At 35.1% G+C, this 22900-nt stretch overlaps 3 protein-coding genes across 9 annotated transcripts; 2 read left to right on the top strand and 1 right to left on the bottom strand.

Moving 5' to 3' along the window:
• Positions 1-198: 198 nt before the first annotated feature.
• On the bottom strand, positions 199-4272 carry neu3.1 (sialidase 3 (membrane sialidase), tandem duplicate 1). Of its 2 annotated transcripts, none has more exons than XM_077233032.1 (3): positions 4140-4272; positions 3596-3831; positions 199-3018 (listed from the first exon to the last, which is right to left on the bottom strand). In XM_077233032.1, exons 1-3 carry the CDS (start codon positions 4153-4155, stop codon positions 2056-2058), a joined length of 1215 nt encoding a protein of 404 aa, XP_077089147.1. In that variant the 5' UTR covers positions 4156-4272; the 3' UTR covers positions 199-2055. The 2 variants fall into 2 exon arrangements, with proteins under 2 accessions (XP_077089147.1, XP_077089148.1); XM_077233033.1 differs by having other exon boundaries at positions 4097-4268.
• Positions 3705-11086, top strand: xrra1 (X-ray radiation resistance associated 1). Of its 5 annotated transcripts, none has more exons than XM_077233029.1 (18): positions 3705-3843; positions 4690-4803; positions 5053-5207; positions 5325-5396; positions 5534-5606; positions 5703-5800; positions 5912-6063; positions 6260-6367; positions 7285-7424; positions 7531-7577; positions 7715-7849; positions 7946-8039; positions 8147-8265; positions 8352-8618; positions 8703-8859; positions 8939-9054; positions 9181-9286; positions 10658-11086. In XM_077233029.1, the coding sequence occupies exons 2-18, from the start codon at positions 4710-4712 to the stop codon at positions 10813-10815; spliced, it is 2091 nt and encodes a 696-aa protein (XP_077089144.1). In that variant the 5' UTR covers positions 3705-3843; positions 4690-4709; the 3' UTR covers positions 10816-11086. The 5 variants fall into 5 exon arrangements, with proteins under 5 accessions (XP_077089144.1, XP_077089142.1, XP_077089146.1 ...); XM_077233027.1 differs by lacking the exon at positions 3705-3843 and adding an exon at positions 4315-4567; XM_077233031.1 differs by lacking the exons at positions 3705-3843; positions 10658-11086 and adding an exon at positions 4331-4567 and having other exon boundaries at positions 8939-9082; positions 9181-9283.
• Positions 11087-11947: 861 nt separating this feature from the next.
• On the top strand, positions 11948-21841 carry chrdl2 (chordin-like 2). Of its 2 annotated transcripts, none has more exons than XM_077233045.1 (11): positions 11948-12132; positions 12844-12950; positions 13137-13230; positions 13355-13500; positions 13973-14066; positions 14260-14324; positions 14454-14622; positions 17697-17885; positions 17971-18147; positions 18475-18567; positions 19700-21841. In XM_077233045.1, the coding sequence occupies exons 1-11, from the start codon at positions 12015-12017 to the stop codon at positions 19831-19833; spliced, it is 1386 nt and encodes a 461-aa protein (XP_077089160.1). In that variant the 5' UTR covers positions 11948-12014; the 3' UTR covers positions 19834-21841. The 2 variants fall into 2 exon arrangements, with proteins under 2 accessions (XP_077089160.1, XP_077089159.1); XM_077233044.1 differs by having other exon boundaries at positions 11979-12132; positions 12838-12950.
• Positions 21842-22900: the final 1059 nt, after the last annotated feature.

Raw genomic sequence — 22900 nt, 5'->3', positions numbered from 1 at the left:
TTTATATTACCTTAATCACTGTCTTGTTGGCTAAAACATATATATATATTTTAAATTTTGAAACATATCAGCAACTCCTAGCAACTGTTAGCTAGGCTTACAATATGTTTTACACAGCAGGGTTAGTTGTAGCACAGTGTTACAACTAAGCCGCCGAGTGTACAATGATAATGAAATGAAAACAGGGAGCCACACAACTTTTTTCAGGTTTCAGTATTTATTTATATATTTAACTTTGTTGGACTTTCACAAACAATGTTGGAATTAATTAAAAAATGTTTTATTATGCATTGATACTTATTTATTTAAAAATAGCCTGTTTTTCATGCAATAAACCCTTTAAAATGTGATTTTAAGCTTGTTTTTATTATTATTACTGTTAATTTTATTAATAATAATAATTTTGCATGCATATGCCACACACAAATATAATTAAATTGCAATTACAATATTTGATGATTTTATTTATTTATTATTGCAAAACTATTTAAAAAAAAACCCTATCCATGATATTGATGCATAATAGAAGGATGATTGGATGAGGTATGGATGCATGGATATCTATCTATACAGATGCACAAACAATATCAAACTATACAGATAAAATAGTACTGAATTATGTGTTACACACAAGTGTTACAAGTAACCCCTCTGTCTGTTACAATTAACCCTGCATGGTTAAGTTGTAACATTTGCACTTCTGTCACTTTCAGTGCAACTGTACGAAAATGGTAGGTAGAAAAAAACTTTAAGTGTTCATTTGTAGCAGAGATGTGTATGTTGCTTGTGTAAAAAAAAGATGAATCTAACTTAATTATTTTTTTTAAGATTGAGCCAAAACCAAAATGTGTTAGGATGTGCCCCGCTCTCCCCTATTTAGTCACTCCTATCCGTGTGCTTACGTGTTCATTTTTTTTACGGTCTATGATTTCTACAAATATCCAGTTTTCAGTTTACTGTACAACATCATGGTAACAGGGTTGACAAGATCACCCCCTAGACATAACAAAATATATAATTGTAAAATGAGACACTTTCTTGAAGAGTTCACACCCTGAAATGATACTGAACAATGCACAAGCTGGGAGAAAACTTAGAATCGTTTCATATATATTAGTAAAATATAATGTCCACCTTATATAATTGTACTATTTGGCTGCAGATTATATCTAACACAATCAGTCAATTTTTATTAAAATGATGACCACCCTAAAATTATCTATATCATTCCAAAAGTTTCATGGAAACTGATGACACCAGTCTAAAACAGTGCAGTCCTTTAAATGAAAACACTAGTTTATTTGAACTAAACCAGATGGTTGAAATTAATCTGTATGGCAAATACAGATGCAACACAGCTATTAAAATGAAAAGAAAAAAGTAAACTATACGAGCTAAAGTAACTAATGCACCACAAGTAGCAGTTGGTATTGAGAAATATCTTCATTTTTGAAAATGTATTTTTTTTAAACATTTTTACATTCAACCAACCAAGTGAATCAGTTAAAAAAGGTCTAGAAAAAACAGTTTAACATAAAAATCAATCAGACTAGAACGGCATCGTTCGTTTTAGATTCAATAAAAAAAAGTGCTTTAAGGAGTTACCTAGCAAATGGCAATTTTTAAAATCAGTATATATGTATATTCAAGTATATAAATAACCTATGTTTTTATTTTCCATGCATAATCAGTATTTTAGCATGCACAGTTTTACACTTCATTTCAGTGAATGCCCTCAAAAAAGATTTGACATACAAATGAGCTGTGACCACCATTCACTCCTACAACTAGTCAATGTATATAAAAGGCATTCGTCTTACAATAAATAAATACAAGGTAAAGCATGTCAAGCCAGTACAAAAAAAGGCATACTTAAATTATCACAATAACAGCTTAGTTTTTTTATATCATGACAGTTTCATGATTTCAAGAGCTGAATCTGATTTCAAAATGCTATTTTTTTTATCCTGCAGAAAGATGTAAATCTAACCCAGAAGCAAATGTTAAAAGATCCCACAGTAAGTCCTAATGAATTTAATTTGCTCTTTTATCATTTCAAGTACACAATACATCACTGAGCTTGAATTCCACAAAGGCTATCTCCTCAATCTCACTTTTCTCTCCACACTCCATGAGGCAGGCAAACCGCTCCTCACACTGCGTCAAGTCTGAGTATCCACTGGGACCATTACGGATGATCCATGGACGGCCCCAACCAGAAGAATTCAAGGGTGATTTATTCAAGTAAACTCCAAGATCCTTCCTTTTCTTTTTATTAGTTGGATGGGAGTAGAGTAACCAAGTTTTTGTGTCCAACTGTGTCAAACAATCACTTGGTTTCTGCTCCCCTTCTTCCGATGGCTCGGGCACGGGGAAGCTCAACACGCTACCCTGGCAGCCGTGATGGGGCTCCACTAGTTTCTTTGCAACGTGAGGGTTGTCAAAATCTGCCCCGCTGCTTTTACTTAAAGCCTCTACTCTGTGGCCACATGTACTACGGGCATTGCAGTACAAATAACTCTGATCAGCATAGTCTATTATCTCAGCCATCTCACATTCACAGGATTTCATTTGGATTTTCTCCCCCATCTGCCAGGTGACGCCACAATCGTCACTATAGAATGATAGAGAATGAGGCCTGACTTTGAGTGGATGAAAGGGAAAACACCTACAGTGTATGTAATAAACATAAGCTGGAATGATTAGTCTTCCGCTTTTCATCTGAATCCCATGTCCTGGTCCTACTGCAAAAGTAGCCCAGTTGCAAATCTCATCTCCAATAACGCTATTTGATAAATCTGTTAACTTGCTCCAGCTCTGGCCATAGTCTGTACTAGAGATGTAACACAGTCGGGCTTGGTTCCTACAAGTAGCAATCTGGTGACACTCTGTGGTATTGCCCAATATGCAGACAAAAAACAGATAGATGGTTTTGGATTTCCTCTCATAGACTGGACAAGGATTCATAGTGCGATGATCCGGCAAACAGGCAGAAGCGAGTGTTTGAACAGGAGACCACTGCACACAATGAAAATTCATTCAATTGCATATAAATATCGAATTAAGAAATCATACATTATTATTCAAAAGCTTGGGGTTGGTAAGATTTTTTAAAAATGTTTTTAAAAGAAGTCTCTGATGCTCACCGAGCTTGCATTTATTTTTTCAAAATATTGTGAAATATTATTACACTATAAAATTACTTCTATTTGATTGCATTTGAACACGTTTTAACATTTAAAATGTAATTTATTCCTGTGATGGCAAAGCTGAATTTTCAGCAGATTTCAGTCACATGATACTCATTCTAATATTCTGATTTAGTTTTTATTATTTTTGTGAAAACCATTTTTTTCAAAAGAAAAGAAGTAAAAAAATAGCATTTACTTTGAAATAAAATCTCTTTAACAATGTAAAAGCCTTTACTGTCACCTTTGATCAAATGCGTCCTTGCTGACTAAAAGTAATTTCTTATTTACCCCCTCCCACCCCCACCAACACCAAAAATCGTATTGACCCCAAACTTTTTTACAGTAGAGTATATTATTATATATGAATACATTTAAATATATTGTACTGGGAATATTTTAATTACTTGTAGAGATCCATTTAGCAGTAATCCCCTCCTCATGACCAACACTTTTGCATCACTGTCACGTGGAGAGCTGCGCTCTTCAGCAAAAGCAAGCAAAGTCTGACCATCACTGATGTAGATCAGAGCAGGAATTCTGTATGTTTTACCATCCCTCTGCTGGAATAATGCTGTTCGTGCAGGTGGAGCTTGCTGGGGTTCTTCTGGGTAGCTTTTTGACGCCATTCTATCAATCATTCCTAGAAAAACAAGTAGGAAAACATATAGGTGTATGACACGTTGTAATGCAGAAGACTTTTAACTTTTGGAGTGTTCATGAATATATATATATATATAGACACTTCTTCGATTTGAGACCTCTTGAGGAAATACTGGTCCTGCTTAATTAATATAAACATAATAACCATTTAAGTCGACTTAAACGTCCTGAACGGGACATATTTAGTCAAGATTCAGTGGTCGCTTGTATGCATTGTTCAATCAAACGATACAACCACCACAAACCTTTTTTAAAATTAAAATATTAAATACAGTCTGTACAGTTCACCGTCCGTGCATTGCATCTCATTAGCAATCCGTTTGAATTTAATTCAATTCGTGTGTAAGGCAGCTCTCCTGGTGCGTTCAAGTCATCTCGTATCTATGCTTCGCTTCCTCCAGACAGAGCTGGGTATTATATGACGAAAGAGGAAACTAAATACACGCTGTGCATTGTGGTATATGTAGTTCCGAACCAATAAGCACGGTGGAACTTGTTTCATTCACTTGTATGAATTCAGTGGGATCTTGAATACGTTTTTGTTCTATTAATTTAAGATTTTCAAACTGTTTTTATAGAGTTAAAATCGCAAAGATGTCAGTAAACGCTGCAAAATAAGTACTACTTTTCCCATATCGCTTAACCACGGTTGCTAAGAAACAGACTTCATGTTTATTCGAGAGACATGCTAACGTTAGAAGTGGTTCCGAGTTAATGTAAATTACGTTTCCAGAGTTAATACATAGTTCTTCATCTTAACGTATCTGGTTAACGGCTTGGTTGGTCTTTATTTTGCTGTGTAACGTTAATGGTTCATTATTACATTATTGTTTTCTAGGAGATAACAGCTCACTGGAAATGACAGGACTGGGGATTTACAAATTTGAAAATGGAGAAAGTTACCCATCAAATTGCTTCCCAACAAGATCATATTTTCATCCAAGAAACGAAGGTGATTATTATTCATGTTTAAAAGAACAGCATTTATTTTAAATAGAAATTATTTTAACAATGTGAAAGTAGCTTATTTACTGTCATTTTTAATCCATTTAATGCACCCTTGCTAAATTAAAATATTAATATATATATATTTAAAAATATTACGGACTATGGTGAAAACCTATGCCTATATATTTTTAACATTTAAAATAAATAATTGCATCTATTAAACAGTGCACTGTGGTATTATTTATTTTTAAAGGGGCAGGACACTGGCTCGTAGCACACAGAAATGCATTGGAAGAGGGAATATCAAAAAGGAAAAACGTTTCAGGATCATGGTTCGAAGTGCACTCTGGGAAACATGAAAAGGGAAGACCAGAGAGTGCAAGCAGCGCTTTAGATGCTCAACTTTTAGTAAGAATGCTTTCACATTAGTAACTGGGTCTGATATTCATTATTTCATTCATTGGTTTCACATGTGACTCTGATGGTCAATATATCTTACTAACACACACTTCCACTTTACTTCAGATTACATTGCATTGTGTGGATAAGCCCTCCGACCTCTGTTCTGTTAACATCAGTGGCCAGCATTTGCAAATGGTAAGCCCAGTATAAAACACATTATTTAAAGTTCATTTGTTAGTTTAGTGGTTCTTTAACAGGGGGACTGTTTAAGAACCAATGGTTTAAGCCATCTGCCATTACATCATAAAAGTATTTTTCTTTTTTTTAAACAGGTCAAACTTGAGGGTTTGGAAAAATTTGATCACATTACTTACATAAATGCCTCTGATAACCATTTAACTTTAGGTAATCAAATATTTTTTATATTCTTTTGATATTTCTTGTGTAACAGTAGTGTGTATGTATTATATATATATGTATTTTTTCTTTTCTTTTTTCTAGAGCCTTTTGACAGGTTTCCTGCACTAAGTGAATTGGAACTATCATTGAACAGTCTCCATAATTTTGAGATTCATGCTGAAGAATTCCAGAGATTGGAGGTGAGTTTGCTTAAATATTGGGTTGTGATCGTATTCTGCTCTTGAACGATTAAAGCAGATGTGAATATTGTGATGATTATTTTTTTAAAAGCTTGACATTATTACTTTCAGGTTTTGGATTTATCTTTCAATAACATATCAGGAGAAAGTATATTAAATCTAGGCCTGTTAGCACGTCTGAAGGTGCTCCATCTAACTGGAAACCAACTGCAGATGCTTCCACTTAATATGGCTGGACCTTGTACCTGCCCTGGAGAAAAAAAGTAAAAGAGACTTTAACATTTATTTTAAAGACTTTATCTAAGTAGCATATGTGCTTAGAAATGCTATGCTTACCCTTTATTTTAAAAGTATGGAGCATTAAGTCACAAGTGACTTTTTGCCTAAAGTTTTCACAAGAAGATTCAGTGCAGTTTTGAATGTTTGAAATGACCTTGGAACATTTTTCCCTTTTCTCAGGAGCACACAACAGGGTTCCTTGCTATTTCAAAAACTTGAAGTATTGATGCTTGATGAGAACAAATTATCATCTCCAGGAGTGTTTATCAGTCTTGCTAACTTACGAAGGTTAGTAAGCTTTTTCTAGAGAAATATGTGGCATAAATTAACTTTCTGGAGAGTTCAAATGAATTCATTTCATGCAACAAGACCGATCATTTGACAAGTCCTGGATTGCATGTGGCAGGTGCTTTGTATATGTAGTGGAATCTTTATCATATATATATATATATATATATATATATATATATATATATATATATATATATATATGCAAGAACATTTGAGTTTATAATCTACATTTTTCTATATAATAATAATTAGCCAAAATAGCAATATTATTTACCACAAAATCTCTCTTACAAGAATAACAATTTAAATAATGCTAATTTTCTAAACAAAATGTGCACTCATTACAATCAGTTATTAGTAACATCAAGCGACATATTAAACTCCCTTTCAATCCTAAAAGAAAGGTGTCACAAATTTAGAAGTTTGGATTTAGCACTTAATGTTTTCGAAGTCTTTTCAGAAGCAGTTTACCTTCAATTTACATTTTCAGGTGAGAACTACAATTCCAAACATACCAAAATTTACCACAAAATCTCTCTTACAAGAATAAAATTTAAATAAATCTAATTTTCAAAATGTGCACTCATTGCAATCAGTTATTAGTAACATTAGGTAGCCCATCAAATCAGTCTCAGTTTATTTAATTCTTCTTGGTGGAGACTGACCCCTTGAGGCACAGCCTTTTAGAATTTTAAGCCCAAGGAAATTACCCACGCTGTAAACATAGATGTGTCTAAGTGATTAGAGGGCTCTGTTTTGTTTTTACATTTATAATTTATAAACGTATTAACTAATAAATAAGGAAACTGCAAAAGTATGATGCTTACATTTGGCATTTTATTGTTTAGGAACCAATTAAGTGATTTTCACATTCTTTCTTAAATTCGTTTTTATCTTACTTTTTGTGCATTTAGGCTTTGTCATCTAAACTTACAAGGAAATTGTATCTCAGGAGTCCCATTCTTGGAACAAATGGCAACATTACAAGATGACCAGACAGTCATTATGCCACAGAACATCGGACAGAGTCTGACGAATGACAAAAGGATAAAGTGTTAGTAATTAGTATATTTAATAATAATAATAATAATAATAAATCATTTTAGGTTGGAAAACTAATTGTTTCTCTGCTCATTTTTTTCCCTTTCTTTGCAAAAAAGTCTCTGAAATCACCAGGAGCCAGCAAAAAACAGAAAAAACATTGGAAGTAGGATTCCAGAATCTCTATATAAATCATATCCATTTTTTCCTCAATATTATAATTGATATTAATCAGCATTTTATAATGTAACTTGTATATGCAAAATCATCAGCATTTTATAATGTAACTTGTATATGCAATAGAAGGACAAATCACGTCTTAAAATACATTCTGGTCCCTTAAAATACTGTGATGATCAGAGAAAGGAGGATGGATGCTCTATGGATCTCTGTCTACCTTTTCAGGAACTTCGTCATCTGAATTTGGCCAACAATAAGGTCTGTGTATTTGTATCTGTGTCTTTGATTTTTTACAAACGTTGACAGCTGAATTAAGTCATTGACAGCAGAACTTTTTGACAATTTTCCCTCTAGATAGCTGAGGAAGAGGCATTGTTGCCTGTGGCATTGTTTCCAAAGCTCAATGAGCTTGTTATTCACTCAAACCCCTTGACAACACAGAGAAGTGGTAAGCTCACACATCCTCAGGCAGGCTTATTGCTAGGGCATTAAATGAACTAAATCTGACAACAACAAAAAATCCAACACATCTTCTTTCTGTGTTTTTCAATACAGGCGACCCACCAATGCTGACCTGTTTTCTTCAAGACAAGCTGGGTATTAAGATAACGCGCAAAAATACAACGGATCACATCAAGCGACTTATTAAACTCCCTGTCAATCCTAAAAGAAAGGTGTCACAAATTTAGAAGTTTGGATTTAGCACTTAATGTTTTCAAAGTCTTTTCAGAAGCAGTTTACCTTCAATTTACATTTTCAGGTGAGAACTACAATTCCAAACATACCAAAATTTCCTTCGATCATGGAAAATCAACATGCTACAGAACCACTCTGCCCAAAGAAATATACTGGAGAAGATAGTCCTCAACCCTCAGAGTATGGGTTAATGAATTTATTTGGCTTATCGTCTCAAACGAGCATTGAAGATGAGGAAGACATTGCCATGGGCCAGGGGCATTTAGACTTGTCAAGTGCAGACATATCCTTTGAGGCGAATCAAAATGCAGAGCCGTTCTTTGTGACAGAGGTAATTTTTTGTACCTAAATCTACATAGCAAAACTTGTATGATATACATGTTAGAAAACTTTTTTGTTTTGTTTTATTTTCCAGATTAATGGCCTAAATCAATCTGAATACCAAGAAGAGCTGGAGGATCCAAAGCAAACCAGCCTGGAAATGAAAGCCAGTAAAGCATGTCCAGAAAAAATGATTGGTTACGAAATCTTATTTGATGACACATCTGAGCCAGAAATGCCTAAGATTTCTGGTAAGAATTTTCCTGAACTCTTTGTTTGACTCAGTGCCGTTTTGTTTGTTCGTGTTGCCATTGATTTCTCTCAACGCAGGAATTCAACATGCTGTAAGGGTTTTGGAGCACACGCTCAAGAACCTGCTTGTGTATAGAGATTCTAAAGCAAATCTGGACCTTCCTCAGAAGCCGTACGCCGAAAGAGAGAAAAGGGTTTGTGGTCTTTCATCGGCTCTATACGGTGCAGTCATCATCTACGCCGAATAAGATATTAATGCCATTATTGAATCCTGGGTCATCTGTTATGAATAACACAGCAGGAACATTCTTTTTTCTCAGATTAGAAATCTGCCACCTTTGAGACCAAAGAAGTCAAAGGGAGAAAAAGTTGAAGAACTTCTTGCCCAAATAAAGGAGACGAAAACAATAAGCAAAGTTCCCTTAGGTAAACGATGCTTCCTTTGTCATTTTATGGCAGCCTTTGAAATGTCACTTATTTACAACCCCATTTCCAGAGAAGTTGGGACATTTTGAAAAATGCAATAAAATCAAGAATCTGTGATTCGTTAATTCTATTTAACCTTTTTTTAACTGACAAAAGTACAAAGAAAAGTTTTCCAATGTTTTCACTGACCAACATACTTGTATTTTGTAAATATGAACAAATTTTGATTTTGATGGCTGCAACACAACCCAAAAAAGTTGGGACAGAGACAAAATAAAAGTGAAAAGATTATCCAAATTAGATTATCCAACTCTTTTGAAACAGTCCACAATGAGCAGGTGAATTGGTAATAGTTGAGGGTATCGTGTTTGGGTGTAAAAGTGCTTCTCAGTCTTTTTAAGCAAAGATGGTTCATGGCATATATTTGGATTGTACAGAGACATAATCTCCCATCAAGATGACATCTTTCCTGGGAAGCAAGACAATGCCAGGCCTCATTCTGCAAGTGCTACAACTGAGTGGTTTCTAGACACTCTGCACCATAGAAGGGATTTGCCTGCCTGTTTACTGCAGTCCAGATATGTCTCTTATGGAAAATGTATGACCCATCATGAAAGGAGAATCAGGCAACGATGACCACAGACTGTTGAGCGGCTATCTTGTATCAGACAAGATTGGGCAAATATTCCACTTGCAAAACTCCAACAATTAGTATCCTCAACTCCCAAATGATTAAAAAGTGTAATTAAAAGGAAAGGTGAAGTGACACAGTGGTAAACATGCCTCTGTCCCAAATTTTTTGTGGTGTGTTGCAGCCATCAAAATCAAAATTTGTTCATATTTACAAAATACAATTATGTTGGTCAGTGAAAACATTGGAAAACTTTTCTTTGAACTTTTGTCAGTTAAAAAAAAGGTTAAATAGAATGAACAAATCACAGATTCTTGATTTTATTGCATTTTACAAAATGTCCCAATTTCTCTGGAAATGGGGATGTATTAAAATGAGGAAACCAAGATGGAACCCAGTGTAATTAAGCAAGTCAAGATGCTATTTCATCAGGAGCAGCATTTAAATGTTATCATCAACTAGCAGGTCAACTATCAAGAACACTACTGAGATGTTATAGTGATTGTGCGGCACTGTTTACTTTGAAATGCTCTCTTTGGCTCTGCAGCTGTTCCTCTATTATTTCAACACTTAACAGATTTCTAGTGTGTTGGGCTGTGCGGCATAAATGAACTTCAGTGCAATGATTGTGGATATGCCATGGGAACCTCCAGAATACTGTTAATATGAATACATTGACATTCAATGCAGCATTGCTCATAAAACGATATTAAATGCAACTTCATATATTCTCTATGCAGGTAATGTACTCAAAGGAGGGAATTATATTTGTAAGAGAGAATATGAAGAAGCACTAACTCTTCTGAAGGACATGAAAAGGAAGTACAGGACGGCTCATTTGAAAAGAGTGGAACAAGCAGCACAGATTGAAACTGAGAAGACGTGTAATCTAAATTAACAGGTGCTTTACTATCTGCTTTTACTAGAGAGACTGCAACAAATCACTATTAAGAGAGATATTGGAAAGATGGCGACAAAATGTGATCTTTTGTATTGAATACAAATAAACAGTATATGTCATTGCTGTCAGAAATATAAAGTTTAGGTTAAATTTATTTTCATCATGTGCTGAAAACTTAGAGGCATTTGTTTTATCTCATATTCTTCTCTGACAATAAACGGTATATTCCTTTCGAGGGATTCCATCAAAGAATCCTTTTTCACATCAAGATTTTGTCACCCTTTTTTAACCTTTACTTTTTTTTTTATATGGCAAGAGTTGGGCTGTTAGGTCTTTTGAATGTTTTGACACAATACAATAAATGATTGGTAATTTGCAGAAAGTATACTTTAAAAAAATATCTCATATTTTTACCTGAATATTTTAGCATTTGTCATTATGGAATGTTAATGTTTTGAAAAGTGAAGAAAAGAAATAGGAACAAATTAAAATGAAAATAATTTTTGAAAATTGATTGTAACTCAGTGAGTAGTTTATTTTATACCATTGTCAATTTTAATGTTAATATATTTACAACAGGACCAACAATAAAACATTTATATATAACGTTAGTATATATAATATACAGTATATTGTTTAACATATATCATAACATATATCAGGATAATAGATTTCATGTGATTAACTCCAAATTTGCATTATACTGATAGTTTGCAACCGTTTGCATTTAAAAAAAAAAGGAAAAAAGGAGTAGGAACTCAACGTGTAGTTTAAAAAAATATATATATTACTGTCATTACACACTTTTCATTTTAATATATTTACAATAGGACTAACATTAACAACGGGTAAGCTGCTCGAGAAAATAATTACATAATTAAAAAAGAATTTACATGTAAATGTGCCATGCTTGTTTTGTTTCTTTATTATATAAAAGCTTTTATTATTTAGTATATAAAATACATTTTTTTAAATATCTGATTTCATGCGCATATATCCTGATAATATCCAGAAGTTCGCATTTTTTCATAACTAAACATTCATTGTAAAGTGTTAAAATAATGTTTGTACAAGACGGTTGTACAAGTCGGTTTTCCTGTAGGAGGCGCTTTTGATCAAACCTAAAGGCGCTTCAGAAACTCCCACAGACCATCGTAGTTATAAAGTGCGGAGAAGTTTGAGAAGACAAGTCCTGCATGTCCACGGTTTTCTGGAATATGAAGAAAAGTATGACCTACTTGAGGCATCTTTTCATTTTGGTCACAATGCGATGCGTCGTTCAGGGTGAAACAGATGCTATACGACCAGGAAAAGGCAAGTGACTCCATCAAAGAATAACGTTATTTTATTAGTAAATGGGCATCACCCTTCGATGCATCATTCTGCCAGCGATGTGGCTGTATTGAAAATGCGGTGATTAAGTTATATAATATAAGTTCCCGTTTAACGGGCCTTTCAGTATTTTTAAAGTAATGCAAATTATAGGTCATCCCGTTAAACCCTGACATTGTATCCTACATTAGCATATGTGTAAACAATGACATTATTATTTATGTTTTTTTTAAGGAAAACAACAAAAATACAGTAACCAGTGAAACGTCGTTTTGGTCTCCCCATCCATGTTTGCTAATTATGTATTTATTCTCCCTCACTATATTTGTAGGTTTAAGTGAACATTTCAGTTCAGTGAAAAGACTTTCCAGGTTTTATGGGTCAAATCAGTTATGATCATAACTCCCCCTTGATGTACAATTTAATTCAAATAAAACTGTGTTAATGACATTATCATCCTATCAGAAGAATTTCCATCTTTTTTATCAAAGGGGGAAGTTGTTTTTTACAATACAACTGATTTGTACTCTCTTGAATTGCCTTTTTAATAAATATCTATTAGTGTCATGACCTAAAGCTATGATTTACAGAATACATAATATTACTGAAATTAAAACATTTATAATAGACAACATTGTTGATGTAAATCCCAGTAATCACATGATCACGTGTTTGTGTTGCATGCTGTGTCAGGTGTGTTATGCACTTTTAAAGAGAAGTCATACAGGCCAGGTGATAGCTGGCATCCCTATTTGGAGCCCTTTGGATTCATGTTCTGCATGCGCTGTACATGCACAGAAGTATGTATCCACCTTTCAAGCCTAATTTACTGTTTTAAGTTTTAATATGCCATAGCTTTTTAGCTGATCATTAATGAATTACCCATTACTTTTAATGTTGTTATTGTGTGCATGCACTTGTCAGATGCACATACTATGTGTAATGTGTCAGTGTTTCTGTCTACTCTCATGTGGGTGTATGTATAGTCTGGTCATGTGAAATGCAACAGCATCAGATGCCCTGTTCTGCAATGTGAAAATCCAGTGACTAACTCACAGCAGTGCTGTCCTCGTTGTGCAGGTATTATTACAACACTTTTTTTTTTTATGTGGGAGTTCAATGAATTTAATTTAAATGCATGATTGTGGTACATTTTTATTTGAACCGTCTGACTTATGCATATTATTGTTATTGTCATAATCAGATGAGCACAGAACTCCTGCTGGTCTGCGGGCACCCATTAAAACCTGTTGGTATAATGGAAGCATTTATCAAACAGGGGAAACATTTGCCAACCATGAGCTCTTCCCATCCCGTCAGTCAAACCAGTGTGTCATGTGTACTTGCTCTGTAAGTATTTTTTTGCATTCATTGTTGTTCCATTCACCATAGTACATCTCTCAGGAGTAACAGAATGGCACCTGCAAACATGGGAATCTAACTTCAAACAGTTTATTATTTTGTATAGTGTCCTAAAAGATAGTGTGAGAGAGAAGGTAAAATTGCAGAATGTCTGTAGCTCAGACAGTAGTGTAATGCTCTTTTGGATAAAATTGTCTGCTTCTTAATATAATGCTCAATAAACCATAATGCGTTCACCATAGTCATACTGTAACTGCACATTCATTTCCTAGCTATTCCCTAAATAACTACATAGTTTCAGTAACAGACACACAGACATTTAAAACAACAACAAAGCATTTCAAGTAATAATGTCTTCATTAAGAAATGTTGTGTTTATGGTTGCAATTTTATGTACAATAAATGAAATCATGCATCATAATTAACATTATTTTACATTTTTTATTCTTTTTCATTAAAGAATGGAAATATATTCTGTGGATTGAAAACCTGTCAGCCCATTACATGCTCCTCACCAGTGTCAGTCCCGGATACCTGCTGCTTGGTGTGCAAAGGTAACAATATATTTGCAATTTCTTTTATCCAATTTAGAGTATTGTAGCCAATTTCAGTTATATTATAGGATGCAAAGGCTGCTGGAATTGATTTATTTTAGACAGAATTGGATGTTAGAAGCTGTATTCGTATTTTAAGCCCCTTATTGTGGTAAAAAATAAATAAATGCCACTGTCTCCTTTTAATAAACAGAAAGTGCAATTGATATCCATTCTGCATCATTTGAGGATGGAGGACAACAATTGAACAGAGGAGTTGTATGTGTTTTCTTTTTCAAGAGACTCTTTAAAATGTGTTTTATTGTTTCATTCATGCTACTCTTTAATAGGATGACATTTAAACAAGTGCAGTTACAACATTTGATTTTATGTGTCTTGAAACATAAGAGGCATTCTGTGGATCAGTGTGGCCCGGAACATGTCAGGGGTCGCTCAGTCAGGGCCACGCCATCGACACTCCGGGGGTCTCCCAGAGGCCTCAACCTGCAGACACTACACCTCAAAGGAGCTGCTGAAACTACTGTTAAAATTCTTCTGCAGCGCAAACATCAGAGAGGTAAACAATAGGGCTTTTCACACTTTAACTAGTTAACCCTGGGTCTTACTACACCCTGCGTATACGGAAGATGGAATATAGTAGTTGACCCTAGGTAAAAAGAATGCTGCAGGCATGATGTCAAAACTCAGAGGACTAGTTCGCTAGTGGTTCCCTCAAGATTTTCCTATGGGTTTTTACACTGTAAACCTGAATAAGTTGGCAAAACTCAAAAAATTTGAGGTAATCGGTCAAAAAATTGTAAGATTCAGTAAAATTGTAAGATTGAAGAAATTCACAGTTTAGGTAAACATAAACGGCAGATTTTTTTTTGTACTCATACATTTTAATTGATCTTTACTTGAAATATTTAATTTAGCTAATTTATAAATTTAACTGAAAATTATCATGTAATCTCAAATGAAATATTGTTCGTAGTGTAACCTGGCTAGCTTGAACTAGCTAATTCAGTAATGTTATCTTGCTAATTAGTAAAACAATGCTTTAATAACATAGCATAGCAATTTCTGAATGAGTACACTGTAAACCCGAATAAGTTGGCAAAACTAAAAAAATATAAGGCAATCAGTTGCCTCAACATTTTTAAGAGATTCTTTCATTTTGTACTCATACATTTGACTTGTTCTTAAATTGAAAGGTTTGAGTACACTAATCCATACATTTAATTTAAATTTTCATGTAACCTCATTGCGAACATTTTTATTAGCATAAACTTAGCTAGCTATAACAAGCTAGTTTAATAATTGCTAACTTGCTATTTTACTAGCATGTTAACAATAGCATGGTATGGCACTTTCTTTATGGGTACAGCAATATAAAACTTTTAACATTCTTACTCTCAAACCAAGCCACATGCACGATGGTAACTCTCCTGAAACCAACACTGCTAAACACTGGTAAACGCGTAAACGCGTCCTCCAGCTGAGCAGTCGGCATCACGCGTTCATGTGTTTTGGGGGCCTGGCTTTGGAATGAGCTCAGAAGGAAGGGGGTGGGAGTTTCTCGGTTGGATACTTTCAAAATCCAGCAGTTTTCTGCTAGTTTCTCAGACTTACCTACCCTGCCTTTATTTATTTTATTTATTTTATTTTATTTCATTTAAACATATCTTTATTATGAGGAGTAACCCCTTGAGATGAAACATCTCGTTTTCGAGGGGGTCCTCCAATACATCAAAGCAAAAAAACAAACAAAAAAACCCCAGCAGAGACAATTTCACTGTCAAAAACAGCACAACAAAACACAACAACACACACACACACACACACACCAGCTCACAATGCTCAACCCCACCCCACCCAACACAATCCACATAGATAACATGACAGAAAAACAACCACATAACTAGCATTGCACAAGGTCAAGGAATAAGAGTAACACAAAAACAAAAAACAAAAAAAACAAATTACAATAATAATAAATAAATGAATAAAAATGAAGACATTAAAATTAGAAATAGTGAACACATGACCAATGAAGCGCATGGTCAAACAAACAAAACTAAAAACAAAGACAAATATTCCGAAGATATTCCACGGGGGCCCTTCGAAACGCTGTAAATGAAGTTAAAGAACGGATAAAAAGAGGAAGATTGTTCCAATCATATGGGGCCTTAAAACAAAATGCATGCTTCCCTACTTGTCTTTTAACTCAAGGAACAACAAAAAAGATCTGATCATTGTATCGCAGGCTGTATAGCGAATTATAAAGCACTAAGTGTTGCTTGAGATAAACTGGATAATCCAAGTAAAAACTTTTAAAAATAAACTGTAACCAGTGAGACTGTCTCCTGGCAGAAGGGGCCAAACAGGACAACTGTCTGTACAACACACAGTGGTGTGTCTTGAAGGGACAACGGAGAACAAAACGGCAAAGACTGTTGTAGACCACATCAATGGAATGCAAACAAGAAGCAGTAGTTTCTATGGAAAAGCCTTGGATACAGGTGAAAATAACCTTAATCTTTGTTTTAAGAGTGTATGAAACTCAAAACAATAAAACTATTCAGATTACTTAAAATGTGTCCGTTTTGTGAACTCGACAGAAAAAGAAAGCTCTAAAGTTAATTTGATTAAACTAAATTGGTTTGAGTAGGGTAAACTTATTTTATTAAATTAAACAATTAATTATTTTGAGCATTAGTGTTTACTATAATGGGGTTTTTGGATTTATAAGTAAAATAAGGTCTATGGTAAACAAAACATGAATACACTTTGCTCTCCAACTTAAATTACACACACCCATATCGAAAGCGTGGATTTTGAAGCTGGTATGTTAATTTAATAAAAAACAACAGACCTTATTTTACTTATAGATTGAAAAACCCCATTGGAAAATTTTACGTGAACCACTGGTGTCTTCCAGGTTTTGACGTCATGCACTTTATAAACCCAGGTTAACAACTAATCCTGGGTATTTATAAGCTGCTGTTTCACACTGTACATTCCTAAACCCTAGGTTAACGTTCTTATATGCATATTTGCGGTGTCAGTGTCTTTGATTGGACGAGCACATCATGCGATCTGTTTACATAAATGCTCTAGCATTGAGCATCCTCATATATATTCCCGACTGTACTATCAAATTTATACTGAATTGACTTTTCGAACTAAGGGTAAGAAGAAAATGGCCTCCTCTTCACTCCAATTGTCACGTTTTATGTCACCATTTCACATATTCCCCCTTAAACGCTGAAACATAGCCTACTGTTTATAGAACACATAGAGTTTCTGTGATGCACAAAGCATGTGAATATGAGGAATGCGATTGGCTGTCTGTTGTTAAGCATTTAGCTGTAACCGCATCACCATTTTACAGGTTTGGCACCGCAATGTGGGGTTAACACCGCAAAAGCGATACTAACTTTGCATATAACCCCGGTAATAAATTTAAAGTGTGAAGCATTCCTTTAGCCAGGGTTAAAAGCGAGGTTTAGAACGACGATAACCCAGGCTTAAGCACAGTATGAAAATACCTTTTAATGCACCACTGATTGGAAATGTGAGGAATTGCTTATCAAAATCCAATAAAGTCATATCCTTCAAAGTAATGTAGGGTTTCTGACTTTGTCTAAGCTTGTGTGTACAGTGGCAAGACCTATTCTCATGGTGACGTGTGGCACCCGGCGCTAGGGAAGGTCTTGGAGTGCATTCTGTGCTCCTGCAGGGACGGCTTTCAAGAATGCAGGCGCATCACATGTCCCAACCAGTATCCATGCCAACATCCCATAAAGATAGAGGGGAAATGCTGTAAGATTTGTCCAGGTAGGCATATCAGTGTTATCATATTTGCAATGATTTAACTAATGTTTTATCAGTGTGTGTTGTTTTTTTTAACTTGCATTTCCAGAGCTCAAAGCAGAGAGCAACACGACTGAGTGCTATCTTGCTCAGGACAATAACAGTCTCCTGGTTTATAAAGTCGAACCCTCATCAGCTGCACAGTTGGAAGATAAAGTACGGATGATTGCCATCGAGAGACAAGGAGCCACTGAAGTTGAGGTGCAAGTCTGGAAAACTGTCGAAGGTGATGTTGGTGATGTAAAAAAGTTATAATATAGATAATTATGCGGTTGTTACATTTGTTTGGTAATTCGAGGCTATTATCGTGTTAAGCACATCATTTCTATCACCCCTGGAACAAACTATTGTTGGAGAGCAAAAATAGAGATTCTTTCACTTTTCTAGATTTCATCCAAATTCTTAGTCACTGACCTAGAAATGCAATTTTATAAATCTTTGCCGGCTCTCAGCTGCAAGATAAGGTTGTTTATTTTAGCTCTTGGAATCGCTCCATTTATTATGTTTATTATTGTAGTGTTATTCCTTTAAAACTTTCTTCTAATCTTTGCAGGTGTTTTGCATCTGATGGAGACAGGTGATGTTCAGAAGAAAGACCTTATAGAGCATCCGGAAAATTACATCTTGCTGACCACATTAGATGAGGGTTTGTTTAATTTTTTGCATTTCACCAAATTAGTTTCGCATTAGTTTGCAAAATGTGACATGTAGACATTCAAATGTGTATTTTGATAGTTAAAATTAAGTTTGAATTGAACACACTGAACATTTTAGCTGAATAAAATGTAAGCTTATTCCTCTCCTAATATGTGTTTTAAACAGCCATGAAAAGAGACTAGGGACAACACTAAATATTTGAGCTAGGAGTATTTTCAGCTGCCAGGAAATATGATAAGGTAGAGGAGACCAGAGGAAATTGAATGTCTAACATGTACATTTTTGGTTTCCTTTTTACAAATTTTCCGTCTAACTCAGTGGCGGGCCGTGCATTTCACACCTAGGCCTTCAGTGGTGTCCTACCTGAATTAATAACTTTTAATATTGTAGCAGTGCACAGACTCTCTATAATTGTTGTGAAATATTTAAATTAAATATGTTGCTGTTTATATTTTGCACCGGCAGTTGTAGGGTTAATGCGGTGAGTTCGGAGAAGGCCGGGTAGAGAGAAACAAGCGAGTGAGTTCGGCTTGTGCGTTAGTGTACAGTGGTTCTTGCGTTCCAATTATAAGTTCAGCAACGGAGCCTCCCTTGTCTTGTCCTTCAAGGGTTACAATAATCCCTTGTGAGACATTACAATAGTATGAATGTTTTAGAAAAAAAAACAAAAAAAACATTTTGATCATACATTTCCAAGAAAAATGTAAAAGAAAATATATTCACCCCTGGAAAACCGGGTGCAAAAAAAGCATTATATTCACCAAAACTACTGATTATTTTTTACACAAAATCATCCTAATTTCTTTCCTCAAAGACTTTGAAAGACTTCAATTACTCTGTTGTACATGTTATCTGTGCATTTTTTAATAATCATTCAAGGAAAAAATATATTAAAGTGCAAGTCAGTGATTCTGATAGTGTTAAGGCCAGCAGAGAAGGCCTTGCTGGCCCTGACGGCCCACCACTGGTCTAACTATTTCAGCAAGTCACTCTTGATACATTTTCTGTGCATTGGCTGTTTCAGCTTAAATTCTGAAGTCCCAGACAGACAGAGAGACAGGCCTGATTTACACTGTACGATAAAGCAATCTGAATAAACTGTCCTTGTTCTGTTTGCATAGACACTTGGAGAAAGTTCAAAGAAGAAGAGGACAAGCAGAAGGACTTCAGTAAGATTAGGAGCTGTAAAGACGGGATCAAGGAAGTGGTGAAGTACTTAAACCCTGAACAGCTGGACAGTCTTTGCACTTCTTAGTCTCCTCCCCACTCTAACACTGTGCCATCCCAGTCTTACACTCATTTTATTACAAGAAGAACACACACCCACACTCATACAATGTGCATGTAGTACAAAACCAGATGCTGGCAGCAGGTAGTCTAAAGATCTCGTTTATTACCTTGAGTCGGTTTATCACAAGTCTTTATGAGTTTAACATCTCAGAATTCTTTCTTTTTTTCAGAAGCCTTGAGGTCAGACATTTTTCTTGCTTTGATAAAAATGCACGTTTGGTAAGAAAAAGTGGGTGAATATATGCTATTTGGGCTGGAATTATGAGGAACAAAAGGTTTAAAGCAATCCTCATCATTAATAAAGGAAATGATGTATGTAATTTTAGCAGGCATCCACTGTATGTACATAAGAGGGAAAAAAAGGATGATATAGACAGCTTATTGGCCGGAATGCTTTTATAAAGTTGACGTCTGGCCACAACCCCCCTCCCCCGTACTTGCTTATTCACTACTCATTTATGTAACATGGTTAAACTAAAAATACACTATTTATTGTAATGTCAAAGCAGCCAACATCATCATTATTTCAATAGATGTTTTTTCTGCCTATCTTCTATGCAGAAAATGTTTTGCATTGTAATGTATGTAGCGTGTATATTGATCTGGTTATGTATAACTCGTATACACTTAAAATCATGACAAATATATTGGGCTGATGACCCTGACTAAACAGTATAAAATCGTATTTAGGAGCTGAAAGATTTCTCTTTCTATTAGTTTATAGACTCTTGTTTTCAAAAATAATTATGGATAAATGCAATAACTATAAAAGGGGATCATAGGGTTTTTTACATGTAGTTTTTAACAGGCTTTTAGGTGTCAAAGCAACCATGTACTAAAGCAGGTCATTAGTTCACATGATCACTGATACTTATGAGACTATTTTCATTATGTTGTAAATGAGCAGCAGACATGATGAGATCTTTACTTTGAGCTGAAACGAAAAATCCGTTGCGGCATAAATGAGTAGAAACCTGTTGCGGCCAGTGAACATGACAAGCTCCTGACATCATTTGTTCTTCGGTCGTGCTAATCACAATGAACCGAGACGGGCCGCCGAACCCAGATTGGGGCAGTTCAGGGAGTTGTGACTAATATCTCTTCTCTCCAGATCCCAAAAAGCCCACTTTCCTCTACTGCCACAATGAGTCATTGTGCTGGCCGCACACAAAGTGCCAGACGGTGCTGCTCATCTCTCACTGAAGGCCTGACAAAATATTTTGAAACAGAAGCCCCTCAGTTGCAGACCTTAATAGTCACACAATGAAGCTGTGAATTATTTCCGCTGGCTGTTGGATCTAACAGTTTCTGGCAATTTGTTCTCTTTGAACGGCTTTGGAGGGAGGACAAAGGGGATTTTACTGTGCTCTTATTTCATTTTCTCTCTTTGTATATGTTAGTTTAAGGAGATGGTCAGACATCCCGTTTGATCAATACGCTGGCCGTCGTTTCACAATAAGAGCCTTTTGTTAGGTTGAGAACCTTGATTTGATGAAGTCTGAAATGGCTTCAGCTCCCCGGGGTTCAACACTTGCGAATTTGACTTTAAACATAGCCCTATTGGCAACTTGGCTTTTGGCTAATGGTTGTGAATTCCCAATAAATAGCATTCAGCTATGCATGCTTAGTCTTGGCTCTGGCAATCTGAACAGCTGGGGGCAGTCACTGGGTATAAATCAGGTGAATGGGTCAGTTCTCTGTGTGAGTTTTCCTGCTCAGCTTTGCTTCCCATTGTTGCACATAAAAGTGTAAATGAGTTGCATTTTAAATCGCTGTGATGTTCTGCAGCTATTTGAAAGGCATTTAGTGCTATTTGCTGTATTACTCTTGAAATTTTACTCTTGTCTGAGTAAGCTATGTTGTAGCACATCCTGAGTGAGGGCAGGTGATAAAACTAAACAAATATGCAGTGGTGAACAATGTACACTTGAGTAAAAGTACAGATAACCTAATAAAATATTACTCCAGTAAAAGTACAAGTACTCCTTTTTAATTTGACCTATTTTAATTAAATTGTATTAAACGTAGAAAGTACTAATAGATGAACCATGTCTATATATTTTTGCCCATTTATATATTCCATCTTACAATAAGAAAAATTAGTGGATGAAGAAATTGATTCGTATATTGGATGTGGTAATGACTCATTTGTATTGATCTGCAAATAACATTTTATTTTATTACCAAAATATACATTATAAAAACATTAAACTTCAGTATACTAGAATATTCAATTTAGGTTACAGAAAATGTAAGTATGACAACAAGTGAAAATAACAAAATATGAAAATATATAATAGTATTTAAAAAAGATGAAAAACAAAATGCTTGTAAATGAGTATAAACATCCAAAATTAAAACAGATCCGTCATGTTATGGAACATCCATGGCTTGATTTTGGCGGACGAGATCTGCTACTCTGCTGCTGCTGAGCAAGTACAATCATTTGTTCAGCTCAGTCAAAATAACAAACAAAAGGAAAGCCTGCTGCAAAAAAATGGTAGAACCCCCATAGCAGATTGTGGCGAACAGGACAGCCGAGGGACGTGAGAGAACGGCGCGATGCCGGTGCTGGCTGTATTTTAGTTTGTTTTGTTTTATTTTAATAAAGTTTATTTGAATGTTCGCCGGTTCCCGCCTCCTTCTTCCCTGAACATTGCTACACAGATCTCTACAGGTGGTGCTGGGGAGGAGGAGGAATAACTGAAGCTTTTATAATCGCACAATGTGCCAATCTCAGGCTAGTGTTTAATATACAGTATATGGTTACGTGGTTTTGAAAGTACTTCTGATTGGCTGGTGCCATGGCGTTGGAAGAACCAATCAGCGTTCAGTTAGAGTTTCATGCCTGAACTGTCAAGCAGTACAAAATTTGGTTACATGGTATGGTTAAAATATGGTTCAAGAACAGTATGCAAACATACCAATTTTATAGATGCATTAATTAATGTTATTTTTAGTTTTTACATGTTCTTACACATTTTGAGTCAGGAACGAACAATTACGTGAATTATGTAGACTTGCTCTGACCA

This window comes from Siphateles boraxobius, unplaced genomic scaffold (genome assembly GCF_051911475.1).
Source record: "Siphateles boraxobius isolate OS27281-9 unplaced genomic scaffold, OSU_SipBor_1 18, whole genome shotgun sequence".
In the NCBI taxonomy this organism is placed as follows: Eukaryota; Metazoa; Chordata; class Actinopteri; order Cypriniformes; family Leuciscidae; genus Siphateles; species Siphateles boraxobius.
This window is presented reverse-complemented; position numbering and strand designations above follow the sequence as displayed.

Bases quoted from the DNA above. Each gene is read 5' to 3' on its own strand.
- neu3.1 (XM_077233032.1), bottom strand. The intron at 3,019-3,595 runs GTAATTAAAATA...CATTGTGTGCAG, and splicing joins TGCTAAATGGATCTCTACAA to TGGTCTCCTGTTCAAACACT.
- xrra1 (XM_077233029.1), top strand. From the start codon at position 4,710: ATGACAGGACTGGGGATTTACAAATTTGAAAATGGAGAAAGTTACCCA. The intron at 5,397-5,533 runs GTAAGCCCAGTA...TTTTTTAAACAG, and splicing joins GTGGCCAGCATTTGCAAATG to GTCAAACTTGAGGGTTTGGA. The intron at 6,368-7,284 runs GTTAGTAAGCTT...TTGTGCATTTAG, and splicing joins AGTCTTGCTAACTTACGAAG to GCTTTGTCATCTAAACTTAC.
- chrdl2 (XM_077233044.1), top strand. From the start codon at position 12,015: ATGTCCACGGTTTTCTGGAATATGAAGAAAAGTATGACCTACTTGAGG. The intron at 14,325-14,453 runs GTATGTGTTTTC...TTGAAACATAAG, and splicing joins AACAATTGAACAGAGGAGTT to AGGCATTCTGTGGATCAGTG. The intron at 17,886-17,970 runs GTAGGCATATCA...TTGCATTTCCAG, and splicing joins ATGCTGTAAGATTTGTCCAG to AGCTCAAAGCAGAGAGCAAC.